The sequence below is a fragment of the Anthonomus grandis genome, chromosome 4 (assembly GCF_022605725.1).
Source record: "Anthonomus grandis grandis chromosome 4, icAntGran1.3, whole genome shotgun sequence".
In the NCBI taxonomy this organism is placed as follows: domain Eukaryota; kingdom Metazoa; phylum Arthropoda; class Insecta; order Coleoptera; family Curculionidae; genus Anthonomus; species Anthonomus grandis.
Window position 1 is genome coordinate 34,340,416 of NC_065549.1, and position 18,238 is coordinate 34,358,653.

Here is an 18,238-nt window from a genome sequence, read left to right on the forward strand (position 1 = left end):
AAACTAAACTTGTTAGTTATTGGAAAGGCTAAGAACCCTAGATCATTTAAGAATAATCAGATTCCACTTGAATACAAGTCAACTAAGAACTCTTGGATGACATCTGCTTTATTTAAACAATGGTTTCACGAATCGTTTGTAAAGCAAGTGAAAACTTTTCTAAGAAGTCGAAACCTGGAAGAAAGGGCTTTGTTGATTGTTGATAATGCGCCTTCTCATGCAACAAAAGAAGAATTAGTTAGTGAAGATGGAAATATAGTGACAATATTTTTGCCTCCCAACTGCACAGCATTAATCCAACCAATGGATCAAAATGTTATCCGTTTAACAAAGATGCATTACCGCAATAGTATTTTGGCTACTATTATTTCTTCAGACGAACAAGACATTACCAAAAGCTTAAAGTCAGTGACTCTTAAAGATGCTATGTTTATTTTAAATGATGCGTGGAGCAAAATTCCTTCAAAGACCATAAAAAAATGCTGGCGCAATATTTTATCAAAAACCACCCAAGCTGTTTCATCTGATACAGAGTATGATTCCGACGATTTGATGCCACTAAGTGTATTGAAGGAAAAAATTGGCCAACAAAACTTAACCGATAACATTCAAGATAATATATCTGGCATGCTTAATCAACTACGAGGAAAAGAAACACATTTGGATGTAAATCAGTGGATTGATGCAGATGAGGAGCTAGTTCCAGACTTAGCAAGTGGTGAGAATTCAGAAGAAGAGGTGGAAATTGTTCCTGAACTTAAAAATACTGTGAAGCATCAGGATGCAGTTAAGAGTTTCAATGTGTGTCTGCAATGGGCGGAAGAAAATGACGTGGAACTGCCAGAACTTGTCACCTTAAGGAGGCTGAGAGAAACAGCAGTGATAAAAAATTTAAAAACCTGTAGGCAGACCCAAATTACACATTTTTTTACTAACCCAAACTAATGTTATTGTCATAAAAAAATTGACCTACTGTATGTGTTATGGCTGCATTTAAGTACATTATGTACATACATACATACATACATACATACGTATTTATATGTATATTACCCAATAATTTTCTATTCGTTATAAAGAATGTGTTTGTTTTGTTTTAAATAAAGAAAATTTGATAAAACACCATTTCCATGTTTTTAATTTAATAATTATAATAGGTTAGGGCAATATCCTCAATTTTAACATAGTGTTTCGGTAATCCGGATTTTTTGCTAATCCGGATCAGCGTTGTTTTTATTGATCCGGATTATCGAGACCTCACTGTAATTAAAAGGTAAGACAACACTTTTTTTTATAAAAAATGGAAAAGTAAGCGGATTAATGTTATTTCTGACCCACAAAAAATATAAAAACCATTCGTTTTTTTGGAAGTTTTTTTGCGTTTTTTTTGAGACGTAGATTGGTGTTGTGATCTATTTGAATTTTTTTTTACATAATATATACACAACGCAGATGGCGAACGTCAGAGGCTATACAGCGTCAAATAAATTTTTGCAGTAAACTTTAAAAATATACATAGTTCTAATTTAAAAAAAAAATAAGCAAATGAAAAAAATTAAACAAATAGTGTTGAAAGTTTTTAATTTTTTATTAAGTACAAAGTTGCATTATTTATTCATTTTGCAAATTGTGCCACTCCTCAAAGCAGTCAAAGTACAAAGCTAGATTTTCTTCTGGTCTCCGTACGAATGCCTTCTTTGGAACACATTTTGCATCTCAAAAAAGCCGGGCGATAGATGTAAAATGCGTTCCATACGCATCTGTCCAAAAGATGAAAAATGACTTTTTTATACCAACAAACTGATTTTCGTTGTGATGAAAAAGTTAAAGTCATTCGATCGAGACAGCCAGCTCCAGACATAGGTTATTCTAAGTACTAACTTCGTTGGGTTTCATTTTTTCTTTACCAAACTTAATTTTTACTGTTATAAGATGTGGATGGTTACGTGATGTTATAACAAGTGCGTCCTTCTTGTCTTTCCACTTGGAAACATAAACTAGTATTTTGTGAACCCAAAAGTGTTCACGCTTTTTAATTTTTTTTTTAAGTCCTTTGGAGTTTCCTCATCGATTGGATTTAAGAGTCTCATTTGTGTGAGTCTTAAGGTTTAGTAATTTATCTGATAGCTCAAAGTTATTATAGTAATTGTCCATAAACAATTTATGTCTCTTTAAGAAGTAAAGCCTCATCAACTTTAGTACTAGAGCCTTAATTTGCTATTACTTGAATCATTATTGGTTGTTGCGCCATATCCATCTCTATATTCAAAAGGTAGCCAAATCTGAGGTTGTTAGTTCAAACCCCATACTAATAAACTAACTAAGTACTAATTTTTTGCCGTGGATATACCGTCTAAACCCAAGTCGATCACAAAAATGCAATATGAAAATGCTAGTGATATTTCTTTACTTGGGACGTAGGTTGTTTGACATTGCAAAATAACAATATCTATTAAAGATTGTACTTTTGCTTTACCCTTTGTTTGAAGAGAGCAGCATACGACGCTAAACTGTTCGAATCGCCTTTCCGACATAATATAGTCAAATATAGGTTAAAAATAAAGCATATCCTTGTGCAAAAAGTAACGGCGCATATTAAAAGTGGATATTTGCCATTGCAGCAAGCATAGACCTAAAAATAGCATCAACTCTTCAACAGTAACAGGTCGAAAAATTGCGTTTCTGGATATTCTTGTTTGAGTTTGGAACTAGCAACTAATGTACATTTGTACATTGAATAATAAAGTCCCGAATATTTGGCGTAAAAAATAGTCCGAACACTTCTACAGTATTTGAGGTAGAACTAATATTTACTTTGATACCACTAGTACTTACATCAAAGTTAAAATCTGGATTTTAAATAGAACGTTCGACGCTGCGCAGCAAACTGTTGCAAAGTAGGTTTAAAGAACTGACGCTGAACAGCCGTGCCTATTTTTTAAAAATTTGACTTGACACCGTAGAGCGTGATCGCCCTTCAACGTGTTAATATAGGGTATTCCATTTAAAATAATGAAGTCGACACCTACTTCCGTTATAACCGGGGGTGCTGCCATCTCAAAAATATATTAGCCGAGTTGTCATCAACTTTAGTATATTGTTAAATTTTTAGATTTTTCCTAAATATAGTTTTCCCACTCGATCGATGCGGTTCCTCACCCTGTATACTTAATAACAATTTAATAGGTATTCAAGGGTTCTCATAGTATTAAAAAATAAAATTATTATTTAGAAGTCGAATAATAAGTACTTACTTTTAGTAACAATTTGTTTTTGCTCAACCTCGAAGCTATTTTGTCCAGTTACAAGCCCAACATCTATAGCGGAGCCTTCCGAATATGTTTTGAATGCTGAAAATACCTGTCTAGCCAAATCCTGAGTGGGCAATATGACTAAACACCTAATTTTTTTTATAGAATATTTCTTTATTGCTTGAACGACAGGTAAGACAAATGCCAGGGTTTTGCCGCTGCCAGTTGGTGCCGAAACACAGATGTCCCTTGGAAATATTATATCCGCCTGCCTAAATAAATAATTATTACATCAGAATTAGGTTTATCAACACTTACAATTACGGCCGCATAAATACCCCACGATTAAAATGAATTTAGAATTTGAATAATATACACTAAAATTAACGAAACTCTATTGATGTTTAAAGCAAATCTAAAATATTGCTAAATGGTGAAATAAAACTACTGAACCAGTAAAATAGACAAAATAGAGATAAGAGTAATATTTAGTTATACAAGGAAATGAATAGTTTGTGAGAAATTCTTATTTTAAACAGCTCTTGCCTATCAAGCTATTTAAAGCATATTTAACGCAAGAAAACTATAGCCTAGACCAGTATTTATTTTTCATTTTTTACCTCTTCTGCTTAATATTGGCCGCTAGTTGTTTTTTATTTGTTAGTGAAGTACAGCTCTATCATGTGCTTTAATTTCAAAACGAACCTCGTGTGATACATCATTGTGAGCAGCATTAAAATATCTACTTATCGGTTATATATAATTATTTTGTAATTTTTTTCTGAGGATTTTTGTATCAACACAGATATGCGCTGTCTTGTGATTATATTATGTATTTAATTTCCTATGTACGCCATAACAAATTAAATACTTAATATCTTTATAGTTTTTTAAAAGCATATTGGTTTAGAGACAACTTTATGCTTATCAAATTTATTTTCACACTGCATTTTCTACCAATTTACTTATTAAAATTGTAAGGGATATTGGCCTACAATTCACTATAGTTTATCTATTTCCTGTTGATGTAGGAGAAAAAATATCGCTTCTTTTAATGTTAATTTATTTTCAATAAAGATTTACGATTTCAATTAGTTCTGTAGTTGTTTGATCTTTTCCACTTGAAAGTTTTGTGAATGTCACAGAAAAATTTTTATAGATCTAAATTGTTCCATTATTTTATTAAGAGTAATTGATAAAAAAAAAAGATATATAAGAGAAAAAGGATTATTCATAGATTAAACAGAATTTTTCATCTAAGTTAGATTGTTTTTTTTACTAATTATTCTAGTTTTTCCTGTACTATTGAATTTATTAACAATAGAACAGGCATTTTTCGGTTTCGATTTTTAGCTTAATATTTGTCAACAGTAAATTTAAGTTTGGTATGGAAAGAGTTGAAAACTTAAAGAATCTGATCCTGTTTGCCTTTGGGTAAAAATGAAAAAATCGATAAAAACACATCAACAAAATCATTCATGCTTAATGTGATATTAGGCGCGATGATGATGTGGCGACCTTAATATTGATTTTTCCAGTGTGTGTGCTAATCTCTTCACTCTATTTTTGTCTCAATGGGTATAGTAATGTATATTAACTTTCCTACTAGAATAACTAGAAATAGTTCTAGTACCACGGCTATGTCGTGTCATCTTTTGCTCTTGAACTCGTAGATTGTACGGTTTTTAATTCTGGATTTTCTGATCATGAAGCTGCACTAGCTAAATTTTCGATAAATTCTAAAGGCAAAAACGCGTTACGTAAATTAGGCCGTGTTTTTGGCAAAAATAATTTCAAATAGGGGAAGTCTATATCTCCAAGAAAAATGCATGTAGGTCACTTAGGTAAATGTATTATGCATTTCGGCTGTGTAAACAGCCATCATCAGATACAGAACATTACAAAAAACATATACGTTCACCAAATAAAACAAAAATGAATTTTGAAGAAAGAATTTTTGTAAGTTTTTTTTTATATTTGTTTTGGCTTGCTTCAGACGATTTTTACGGATGAAAATGTTGAGATGTGTATTTATTTTTTTTTATTATTCAACTGATACTAAATGTAATTTGTATTTTTATTTTAAATGTTGTATCCATACTATATTTTAATGTTTTTTTGCCATATTTAAATTTAACTATCCGTATTAACGTATTGTTTATTAGATGTCTCTTTTTTTAATTTCTTTTATTTTTGTTTCTTTTTCCGCAAACAATCGTCCTATTGCAGAGCCTATTGCTAGAGAGATATAATTCAAAATTTTGGCCTAGACGAAAATTGTTCTCCTTAGTCTTTTACCAATAAATCCACAACCACATCATTTACTTATTACAATTGATAAGTCGCAATATTGTTGATAATATATTTTGCAACAAACTAATTCATTACAATTGAATTATGGAAATTGTTTTAATATCTTGCTTTACATTCCCATTTAAGTATTGTCCATGAAATTAGTAATAAAGAAATGCCCAGATATCTATTGAGTATTTTAAAAACTACTTTTAATAAAAAGTCCTTGTAAGGCCTAGCTAGTACTCATAATTTTTAAAATAAACTAGCACCAAATGTTATGTCGCTCAGTGACAACCAGGCTAAAATTAAAATACTAAACCAGTTTAAGACAAAAATTAAAACTAAATAACAGCACTTTTTACATTTTTGAGCAGTACTTTGCTTCAAATTTTATTATTTAAAGTAAGCAATCAAGTTCTAAACATGTATGTTTAATAGCTATAATTTGTCATAAATTGGAACAGGAATTGCTAATAATTTATTGGAATTATTTAAGTGAAAGATTATAACGAGTAAAAATAGCAGATAAAGTGAACTACTATAAGTAAGCAGGGAACAGTGGGCTCCTTATAAAGTATAGTTTGAATCACAAAGGTAAATTAGGCAACGACAAAACTACAACTTTTGGTTGAAAATGTATTTGCAATTGTTGACACAACGAAATAAACTGTCGCACAATGTTAAATTGTACACAAGTATTGCAGCTCAGAAGTCACAGTTTGCAAATTAATAAAATAATAATAAAGAGAACCAAATGGGACCACTTAGTTTTACTAAAACTAACAAAACTTCTTATCTGATTATTGAAATTTCAATCATATGGCAAGCAGAGGCCAACAACAACAACGCATTTTATTCACATGAACCCGTTTTTACACTTTATACAATATTTATAAAATATAATCAATGATTACTCCTTATAGAATAATAATTTGAAATATTATGTTACGCTTTCGGTTAGATTATAGCTTATGGGTATTCAATGCTTTACTTCAATCAGATTGAATTTAAATGAAAATAATTAAACGAATACCACAGGTAAAGTTCATAAACCTTGTTTAGTGGGTATATTACTAAAATTGCTACCAAAATATGGAATTTTTAAGTAATACCCATCAGTTTGACAAAGTATTTAAGAGTTAATTGTATGGAAAATAGTACATATTAATGAATTACTTAGAAATAGAAAAAAGATTTAAAAGATTAATAAATATAATGAAACTGGCCTGAATTTTCCTAGTCTCCAGTCAGGAACACATGGAGCTTTACTAAGACAAACTGGGCAGTAGGGTGGGTCACTTTATATAGGGAAAAAATAAAAATCGTTTTATTAATTTGTAATAGCTGTATTATGTTGCATTGCACAAAAAGAAGTTACAAAAGAAAAAAAAAAGTTAATTTAACTTTTATATTTAGCCCGCGCATGAATTTTGAAATTTTGATAAAAAAGACAAAATAGTTTTAGGGCATGACGATAGTGAATCCAGAATTTTAATTATAATAAGTTTTATAAACATTAGGAATTTAATGGTAGAAACATATCGTTAATGCTAAATATAAAAAAACACACAAAATTACAACTAAAGTCTTGTTAATAACATGCCATTATGCATGAAAATCTTGCTTGCTTTCAAATTTGGGCATTGTTTTCCTAGATGAGAGTTTAGCATGAATCAGGCCTTCCCTTGACTTCTTGTGACACAGAGACATTGATGCTTCTGTCACTAATTTGACCGTCTGCTCTACCGCTTGTGTGTGACATGGTAGTCTAATGAAAATTAAATCTTCGTCACCATTTGATGCAACAATTTTTTTTAAGTCATCATTTGAGAAGCTTCGGAGGACTGGAGGATCACAGTTGTTATTTTCTTGCCAGTCTATTACATCAATATAAGACGAAGCATTAAAATTTACTGCCGGTACTTCAAATATACGTAGTTGCCTTCTTAGTGCCAATGAATCTCGTGCCTTTAATATTCTTCTGGCAGCTAATTCCCTAATATTCTTTTGCTCATCTGTTAACATGGCTAAGAGTAAATTCTCTGGATGGAAAAAATATGCATTTCGTTGAATGACTGGATCTATTACGTCTCTTAGCTCTTTTGATAGATATCGAGAATTTTGTATCAATTTCCATAAATTGCGGGACCCATCTTTACAAGAAGGATGTGTTTTTATCTGAAACCATACAGGGGCATATACTTTGACAATAAATTGCGCTAGGTGACATAAATTTTCAGTCGGATGTATTGTAGCAACATAAAGTCTCAATATTCTATTGGCTGTAGTCAACCAGCGAGCATGGGAAATTTTCCCTGGCGATTTATGGGCTAAGTCGGTGGGGCAGTTTCCAGTGATTACGGCTGTGGTTATCGCGTACAAATACTTTTGGTCCATGCTTAAATCTTCTGTTTTAATTACTGGTAGCTGACTTGGTATTATTTCGTACTCAATAACGGGTTTTATTTCACATTTTTCCAACTGTTTTCCAATAGGACCATTATACGAATGTGGACCAGTTGTTTTACCATCTAACTTGTTGAACAAATGCCTCAGAGGCAACTCATTTAAGTGAAGCATGCAAATTATCCATTGTAGTGGTCGCTGAAGCTTCTTCTCAAACAGTCTAATTACACCTGCGTTCTTTCCAGTATTAGTTGCTGTCCCATCGCAACCAATAGCCACCAATTCGTCAGAACAAATACGTTTTGATTGTAGAAGTGCACTAATAGACCTTTCAATACTTCTGGCAGTACCATGTAATGGTGTAGTATAACCTACATACAAAGAACCGGGTTCTTTCAGGACAGAAATGTGTTCTTCAACTACCACCTTTCTGTATTTTTTGCCTGCTTTTGCCATGACTTTTAAAGTTTTGTCCTTGCGCCCATCAAAGTACAACGCGGGAAGCTGCAAATTGGTTTGTTCTTGCAAAAGCGTATCCCGTAATTTTTGTCTTTCCCTTCTTAATTTAGATTTATCTATTACCTCTACATCAGAAGATATGTCATGTAATACCGCCGAAGCAATTGCAGCCGCCGCTCTATCAGAAACACCATAACGGTCAGCGGTTTTCGATAGCGTCGGAAAACGTTTACGTTTCACAGATTCCTTTTTGGAGGTTTGTGAAGTGGATGGCAAATCTTCTACGTTGTGTTTTACGGGCGATACATAACGTTCCTCAAAATCCGTAAAAGCAGAGGAAGACACTTCTTTTTGTGGTTGATCACAACTAGGAATGAGTTTATTAAAAGGCTTTAAACTCTTACGTTTTTTCTCCAATTTTTTTTTCAGTTCTAAAGCGCGCACAAGATCTACTCCACCGATAAGCATTTTTCTTTCGCCCCTCTGGTCAAGCAAAAATGCGTGTTCTTCGTTGGGTACCTTCGACTCACGCGAGCACTTACAGAGATGAAGAAGATCCTTACATTTACAGGAACAAATATCAAACAAAACTTCACTTTGGCGCAAAAACAAGGCTTTCTTTTCTTCTGTCAACCTTTTTAGAGATTTAATGTGGTTTTTGCACTTTCCGTGGTACGTTTTTAAAATCTGAATAGTTCGTGTGTGTGAGACCATAGGAATAGATGATTTTTGCCAAATATCTTCAATTTTTTGAGCCACTATGTCTGCGATTTGAGAAAAAGGCGGTTCTTTGTTACTTCCTTGTTGAATTTTAAGTTGTATTCTCGTCCATTCGTAAAACTTCATTACATCTTGGAAAGTTGGTAACACATTTTCTTTTAGTTCACCAATAGTTCCAAATATGGGACACTTGTACTTTATTCTTTTACTTTCCATACTATTTGGTAAGAAATTAGCGCGAAGTAAAGCTCTGATAAACAAAACAGATGACCACGACCGTACGCGTTCAGAGATTAATTCACACTAAATGTAACATTATAGTGACCGCAGCGCGATTGGCTGCAGTGACTAAACAGCATGCATTGCGTATTAAAAATAGAATCAAGGTCATGAAAGGTCTGTAAAAGAATAAAATAAATTAACTGTAAAGCAAACGTCTTAAATTAGAATATAGGAAGACTTGCAGTGTCTTGCAAGGTATTACCTTATTTTACAAATTTGACGATAATGCGGCGGCCTTGCGCGGGCTCTTAGAGTTTAAATATTTCAATAATATTTTAAATGGTTGCTCTTGAAATGATAATACAACATAATTTTGCTATTAGAAAATAAACAAAAAAAAAATTTTTTTTCGACCCACCCTACTGGGCAGTCTGCCCGAGTCCTATCTGTATGAAATGGGGCTCATAGTTAGGTTAGGTTTCCTCCCCCTGGGTGACCGGAAAACCAGTTTATGATGAGCAATAAAAATGTATTTCAGTTATTTTTATCATGAGAAATTGTTGCCTTGTTTACTTGATAATTAAAAGCAATTCACATTGTGATTTATTTAAGTAACGAATGGAGCATTTAGCTTATTTTAATAAAAATCAATTTAAATGGAAAAATAAAGTGCTACAAAACAAAATGTATAAAATATTTGAATGTACTAGTAAATAAAAATCTGAATTGGAAAATACATATTGAGTATGTAACTAATACAAATCAAAAAGTTATTTATAAGTTATATGAATTAGAGAACATATTTTACGGGCAAGTTCGAATAGTAAACTTTGCTTGTATATCTTAATTAGATAAAGTGCTAGGAATCAACTTTTTAGGGTTAAGAATAGAATGTTTTTTGTTATTATCTATAGAAATTTAATTAGATTATCTTAAATTACGAATAATTTGTTAAGTAAGTCGCTTGCGCACACAGCTTTTAAAAACGCTTTGTACAGCTTAAACAAAAACTGGTAGAATCATGTCCATTGTTCTCAAAGCCGTACACTCTATTAATATTTTCTATTGATTTTTCATATTTTGAATCAAAGAGTATCATTAATGGCAGTAGATTAGTGATAATTCATAATTTCTGTATTATTACATCACAAGTATTTTTGTCATAAAAATAAAACAAAAATAGGAAAAAGTATACAAAAAATATACTTTTACAAAAAAAGAGAATAAGTGTGTGGTCCTTTAATGAATGTGAGTGATGTGAACATATGAAAGAGTTTAATTCTTCTTTTACTGCTACATTCTGACCAATATTGTAAATACAATTATACAGGTTGAAAAGAAAGTGTAAGGCTGTTAGGCGAGTACTTCTTGTATAAAAATAAACTCTAAAAATGCTCATAAAGGAACTTTGAGGCTCTTATTAAATGACGTACATGTTAGGTTCCACCCTATTTGATTAGGAATTACGTCGGGTGTTCGACTTGTAGACAGAAAAAGAAAGTCGTGTAATTGGTTACGAGAAATGAATTTATTCTCCTAAACTTTAACTGGTTAATCGCGGCAATCTCTGATTTTACACTTTACTTTATATACAACTATTTATATTTTATGGATTTTTATAAAAGAGCGCGGAGCCCGGTACATGTCTAATATGCAACCACCTGGTCTAACATATCGCAAAGACTACACTCCAACGACTGTTTTAAAGGCGAAAACCGAAATTCAGACTCGTTACAACAATTATTTTTTGCATGCCCTACTTCTTTTTTATTACAGGCGGCTCGAACTTATCGCGGGAACCGATCCTTTGACGGCGCGTATTTTTCAGCGCTTTCCGGGTACGAAGCCATAAATCACGAGCACTTCTGCCGAATTAGGGGAATGTCGAGTGATACAAAATTGTATGAGGTATTTAAAACCGTGGGTATGGCGAGCTAACTATTAAAATATAAAAATCTTCTAACAGTACACCATATTTGTTTTTTGCAATATTTTTGTAAGCAAACAGAATTAAATATTGAAATTTGGAGTATTTCATAAATATTTAATGTTATTGGCCCACTAACATAGGGATAATAATTAAAGAATGCGTGCTCGTAATAAAATAAAACTGTAAAAAATAGCGCACAAATGAAAAACAACAAAATTGAGATTCTTATTCAAAGAGGCTTCCGGATCCCTTAGGAATTTTTGGCCAGGATGTTGCTAAAAACTTGATTTATTATCTTTAAACAAGGATTAAGCTCCTTAAAAGTTGATGTTTACTTTTGAATCACTCTGTATATTATAATTATACAGTAAGGACGCGCAAGTTGGAATTTAAAATTCAAGGATGCGTTCGAAAAAAAAACGCTCGGATTTTTTTGATGACGAATTCATGTTGTATACATGGTGGTGGACCAAAAATGAACTACGACTATCAACTTAATTTTTTTAAATAGAAACACCCATGTTTTATTTTATTTTTTAATTCTGTATAAAATTTTAAGTATATTTTGTATACCATGTCCTATACCTAACCTCAATATTTATTAAGAAATTTGCGAAAAAAAACAAAACAAAAAAATTAAAATAAATGTTCAAATTGTTGACCATTAACTTCCTGACAGTAACCAAGTCAATATTCAAATTCTTGTAATACTTTACTTATTGTTTGAAGCCTAGTTGTTGATTGTATTTCGGCTCTAATTCTATTTTTTAATTCTTCAAAACTTTCAGGTTTATCAAAATAAACTTTAGATTTTAGATAACCTCATAAATAAAAATCCATTGGGGTTAAATCTAACGATCTTGCTGGCCATTCAATACAACCCCCCCTCCCCCTCTTTCCAATCCATCTATTTGGGAAATTGTTAGTAAGGTAATCTCGTACTGTTAGCAAATAGTGTGGGGAGGCGCCATTCTGGATAAAGTGTAAACTAGGTACTATCTGATTTTGAAGCAACTCTAAATATTTTTCAGAGGTAAGTGCGCCCTCAATAAAATAGGGACCTACAATTGACATGCCCATAATTCCTGTCCATGTGTTTAACTTTTTGGGATATTGTGTGTGACTTTCCATACTCCAGTGTCGATTTTCTGGTGCCCAATAACGAAAATTTTGCCTATTTACAGAACTATTTAAAAAAAAACTTGCCTTGTCAGAAAAAAAAATCTTACTTAAAAATTGTGGGTTTGCATTATATTTATTCATCATTATTTCGCAAAACTCTATTCTGCGGATGTGATCATTTTCCATATATTACTAACTGACTGATCTGCAGCAATCTCTCGAGTTGATTTATGTGGATTTTATTGTAAATCGAGCAAAATATCTAATTGTCTGTTTTCTGGAAGCGTGGGACGGTCCAGGTCATATTTGCCTCTAACATGACCAAAATCTCTTAACTTTTAACTACTTTTTTACTTACTTACTACCGAACGTGTAATAGGCCTCTCCGGGTACATATTGTAAAACAGATCGCAAACTTCGGCCTGTGTTCGAGTCTTGTCGCCATATCCTACCTTAATCAAAATTTCAATTCTTTGTTTTTCAGTTAAACGCGCCATACTTTCAAACTTTGCAACTGCACTTGACACTTGACATTTACGTAAAGTAATACAAACTGTTTCCATGCGATTAAATGGTGACAAGGTGTCAACAATCAAATATGTTTCAATGTTAAAAAACTATGAAAAAACATGTTTGAATATGCTCGAATGACCCAAAAAGTTGCAAATTTATTAATAATGTTAGTATTACGCATAAGAAATGGTATACAAAATATACTTAAAATTCTATGTAGAATTCAAAAATGGAATAGAAAATAGGTGTTTCCATTTAAAAAATTTAAGTTGGTGGTCTAAGGTTGCTAATTTTTGGTTCACTGTGTATACATGAATTCATCATCAAAAAAATCGCGACAAAAAATAAAAATCGACGTGTCCGAGCGTTTTTTTTTCGAACACACCACTGAATTTTAAATAAATTTGTTCCAACTTGCGTGTCCCCACTGTATATAGTTTAGGTAATAAAACGTTATTATCTGTGATACAACAAAATAAAAGGTGATAGAACAGCAAAAAAAAACTAGTGATTAAAATTTCAAAAATTCCCCCTTTAAATATTCAGTGCCACTAGGTACTTTACAAGAAAATTTAAATTGTTAAGCTCCTCTTTGCCATTTTTGACTCTCTTATAGTATATTCTTGGTAGTTGAATTAAAAGAGTTGATTTGAAAGGTCTCAAAGTTGAAGCCTTAAAATTAAAATCTGCAAGTATTTCCAAATTGAAAATCCTTTTACAATCGTGTGTGTGTGGTATTTGATAATAATCGATTAAGTGGTTTGGAAGTTATAAGAAAACCAGCTTTTTTTGTTGTTTTGTCACGTATCAAAATTAAGAAAATGTTTTACCTAAACTATCCTAAATATTTTAATAAATTTCTTACCGACTACTTTCTATTAACCAAGGAATAACTTCTGCCTGAACAGGAAAAAAATGCTCGACGCCATTAGCTTTTAGCAATTTACGAATATGTTTGTCCAAGATTTTAATATCTGAAACTCTAGTCTCAAGTTTTTGTAAATTGATGGAAATTACTGTTGGATTCAATAGCCATTTTGGTAAAACTCTTTTAACCTAAAAAGGAAGAATATAGCTTAAAAGAAAAACGAAAAATCTAATTTTCAGTTATAATATGAGTTTTAAATAAATTCCATGCACTTTCACAAATCTTGTTCTATCATGCCTTCGCCTGATTTTTAAAAACTTTCTTAAACCCACCTTAGTTCTCTTATTAAATTGATCACCTCCTAAGATTGTAAACCCCTCCACATCTGATGGATCTAGCTTTATTTTCTTTGCACTTTTACTATCGCTTAAAGCATCTTTTTCTTCTTTGACTTCTACATCAGTTTTTAATTCTTCTGTAAGCCTCTGCTCCGCATTTTCCTCAAATTCTTCAGTTCCTATAATTGCACAAGTGTATTGAAATTAGATCGTCATTAGTCTGAAAACGTATCTTCTTATTAAAACTAGAATAGTAATTTGAATAACTGAAACATATTAATTATGGTTTCTGAATCAATATTTTATGAAAATAAAACTAAAAAAACTTAAAAGGAAATTGAAGTAGTGAAATGTATGAATAAAATAAACAAAAATTATTTCCCAAGATTTAGACAAAAAATAATCTCTAAAATTATACAACTTTCTGAAGAACTATGGACAGAGTATATGTGTGCTTTTTAAATAAATAATAAGCCAAGTGTAAAAAAATTAAGAACAAAACGTTATATAAATAGAGAAAAATTACAATAACATTAAGTAGTTAAAACCTTAAAAAATATATCCTGGCATATGTTCCTAACACTGCTTATCAGTCATAAATCAGTCAGTTTTTTTAACTAGTTGCATTCTTTAAATCATTCAGCAGTAAATTAAATATTTTAGGCACTATGAATGAAATGTGTGTTTGATTTGGACAATATGAAGTTTTAGGCGATATAATCATATTGTTGATATTTGCTCTTGGATGTAATGGCTAATAACATTTTCAAATTTTATATCTCCAAAACCAAACCTTATAACTTCATTGATGTCTTATATTTAATAGATTGGCCTCTTTAAATAGTAAATCAGTACGATACATTCTATTTTTAAACAAAATTATCTTGACAACATATTTTTGTATAACAAGTAATAATAATGAAAAATAATGCTTGATATTATATGCTTTTTACATGGAGCAGTCCAAGCTACAATTTCACGAGTTAATATTGATTCTACTAGAGCCTGATATAACATCCCTAACAACGCGTAAGGCACTATTTGTCTCAACTCGAAAAACTTATACAATAAGTCCTTTACTTTTTTATTTATAAAGTAATTTTTTTTTTTAAGTCATACATGGGTCAAAAAATATTACCAGACATTTAGTATTATCAGTTCTATTGATTTTTCCAGTGCATTACATATACAATAACCCCATAACAATACCTAATAATTATATTATAACCAATATTCATTATATTATAAAACAATATACCAACTATTATAATAATACTATAACCCTAAAAAGTACCCATAACAAGATTATTTCCATCTGATCTCTATTATTCGTACCAAAGGCAGTAAATTTAGTTTTTTCAGTGTTAGAAGATTGGAATCAAGCCAGTGTTTAACTCCTGGTCCCTGTCAAAAGCACCAGCATACGTCTGGTTTCGAACTAAAATAGCAGTATATCTACAAAGCACATCATTTTTCTATTTTTTTTTACTCTTAGACCATTGACATATATAAGAAAAATTGGTTGGGCCCATACTGTACCCTGTGGAACATGACACTTTGCCATATGAGGTTGTCTAAATGAATTATTTTTTACAGTTTGCCTGCGATTGGTAAGTATGATTTAATATACCTCCTCTAATACCCAAGTTTTAAATTTTTTCAAGTAGAGTGATATGTTCCACAGTATCAAATTCAATGTAAATTCCATCCTCTCCTCCACCTGAACTATTTTTTAAAGAATTTATTTGACTAATTAAATAAGTTTCTGTGATATTAAATCTCTCTTGGATTCTTATAGTGCTGAGTGAAAGATCTTTTATAGAAATCAATTTTATCATTTTTTATTAGACTTGATAACATGTTTGTATATTCTCTAACTTATTTAATGGTGTGTTATTATTTAGATTTAATTTTTTTTTAAATTAATTAGTGAGTTTATCAGTAATCTTATTTGAATCATTACAATTCAAAATATCTTGCCACCCCTCATTTTCTAATACTGTGGAAAGTTTTACACTATCAAGTTTATTTTTAAATTCAATGGTTTTTTTTTCTCGTTAAGATGCTTTTAATCCTAAATTTAACAGAATAGGAAAATAATCTAATACACTGATAGAGTTTAAAAGGATTGCATTTGTGTTTTTTTATATTTTTTGTTGGATTATTTATTTTTATAGCAAAGAGATCTATACAGGTACTTGAATTTCTGACAACCCTTGAAAAATCATTAATAAGAATATTGTATCAAGATGCACCAGATGCATAATTTTTATCTAGAATATCTAAATATGTATCACCTATAAATATTTTTTATATAAATTGAAATTGGCTTAACTCCTGTAGTCATGTCCCTATCTGTAGTTGCCAAGTATACCGGGTGACACAGAAAAAACGCAACACTAAATAACTTTGCTACTCTTCAAGATAAACAAATGGAATTTGGTATATCGATAGAATAGTTATAAGAGCATCTTTTGACATATTCTATTGTTTTCCATCACTTCCGGTTTACCAGGAAATGACACTAACTTTCTTATTTTAAATGGAACACTTGGTATATAATTATGTATAAATTATCCAAAACTATTAATACTGTTTAAAAGCTAGACTTATATGCTTTATAATTTGATGAAATTGTTTTATAGGTATACAGATAAATTAACATTTTTTAAGAAATCCAAAAGTGTTCAAATCGCTTTCCGAGGGCTTGTAGGTTGGAACAGTAAACAAAGTTCGTTCAACCTGTACGAAAATTAAGTGTTGCATTAAAGAACTTCAGTGTTTATTATTTTTCCAAGGCTTTAAAATAAAAAATTAAAAAATTGTCATACATGTTATTAGAAAATCACTACAAAAATCAACTTTCTTTCTATGATCATCTTCATCATCAGATGCACAGTGCTTGCAGATAAAAAAGTCACTGTGTGAATCAATGAATTTTAAATGAACAGGTCATTGACATTTACAGCATTTTATTAAATATTTAAATGTTAATATTTGTTGTAAATTATTTAAACAAATAATACAATAGTCAACATCTTCGAATGATGATTCCCTCTTTCAACACTTCGTTTTTGAAGTTTTGTATTGTTTAGATGCTTTTTTATCTTTTGATTCAGTTTTTTCATTCTTTTAAAAGCGTCCATAATATCCACTGGTGGTAACAAATTGTCATTTGCATCAATTTTTGAGCAAAAATTTATGACAATGCGTGGCTGTTCCTCTTTGTCATAATCATTTTTATTGCAGATGCTTCTGAATTTTTACTATTCCCGGCAGCACTAACAAAAGATGGTCCTTTAAAAATTGTAGAATTAAATGGGCAAATACCAGTTGACCGAAATTTAGCTTTGATATCGGCTGCCAGAGCATCATTTATCATTTATCATCAAGACTTAACTAGGGTGTTTTTACATTAATAACTGCTTTTTTTTAATGTTTGGGACGCTGCTATACCATAGAAATACAGTACGACTTTTCCTCATTTCGACCTGAATAAATAAATGAATCAATAAACATTTTTGTTTTGAGAAAAATATAATTTTTTTTTTACATTGCAGTATAGTGTAAAATATGCAAAATGTGCTATATTCTTTTTAATCATGGATTCAAGCACGTTAGTAACAGCGTCAAATGCAGAACAGTTGATGTTCCAATATTAGAAGTAGATTTTTTTGTAAAAATGAGGATAAAAAGAAACCATAAAATTAAAGAAAACAAAATACAGTACTTTTGCCTAGATATTTAGGAACAATTTTAAACTACATTTAAGGACAAATGTTACCTTATTGGCAAAATATCAGTAAAGATTTTTCCTGGTTACCACCTGTTGATATTCAAGCACTCTCTAATTTTAAAGCCTGATAAAAAAAAATCATTTCATTGTCCTAACCTTACAACCTAACCTTATTTGAAGAAAATATTTATCTTTTGCTCTTGGAATTGTAAAACTTAAATAGTGTATGGTGTTCAGGAAGCACATCTGGGATCTTATTATCTTCTGCTTGTTAAAATAAAAAATGTAGGTATGTAATATTATCTACATACTTGTTTGTCAAAAGTCATGTCATTTTGCTTTTGTTGGATATAGGTCAAAGCAAAATGAAAGCAAAAA

At 31.0% G+C, this 18,238-nt stretch overlaps 1 protein-coding gene across 1 annotated transcript in view; it reads right to left on the minus strand.

Annotated features, from left to right (window-relative positions):
* LOC126735615 (ATP-dependent RNA helicase DDX51) overlaps positions 1–18,238 on the minus strand; it is a 46,588-nt gene that overhangs the window by 25,493 nt on the left and 2,857 nt on the right. The window contains exons 3-5 of the mRNA XM_050439674.1: positions 14,119–14,303; positions 13,784–13,974; positions 3,255–3,523 (exon numbers count right to left, since the gene is read on the minus strand). Of these exons, the coding sequence (XP_050295631.1) occupies positions 3,255–3,523; positions 13,784–13,974; positions 14,119–14,303 (645 nt within the window). The remainder of the gene's footprint in view (positions 1–3,254; positions 3,524–13,783; positions 13,975–14,118; positions 14,304–18,238) is intronic.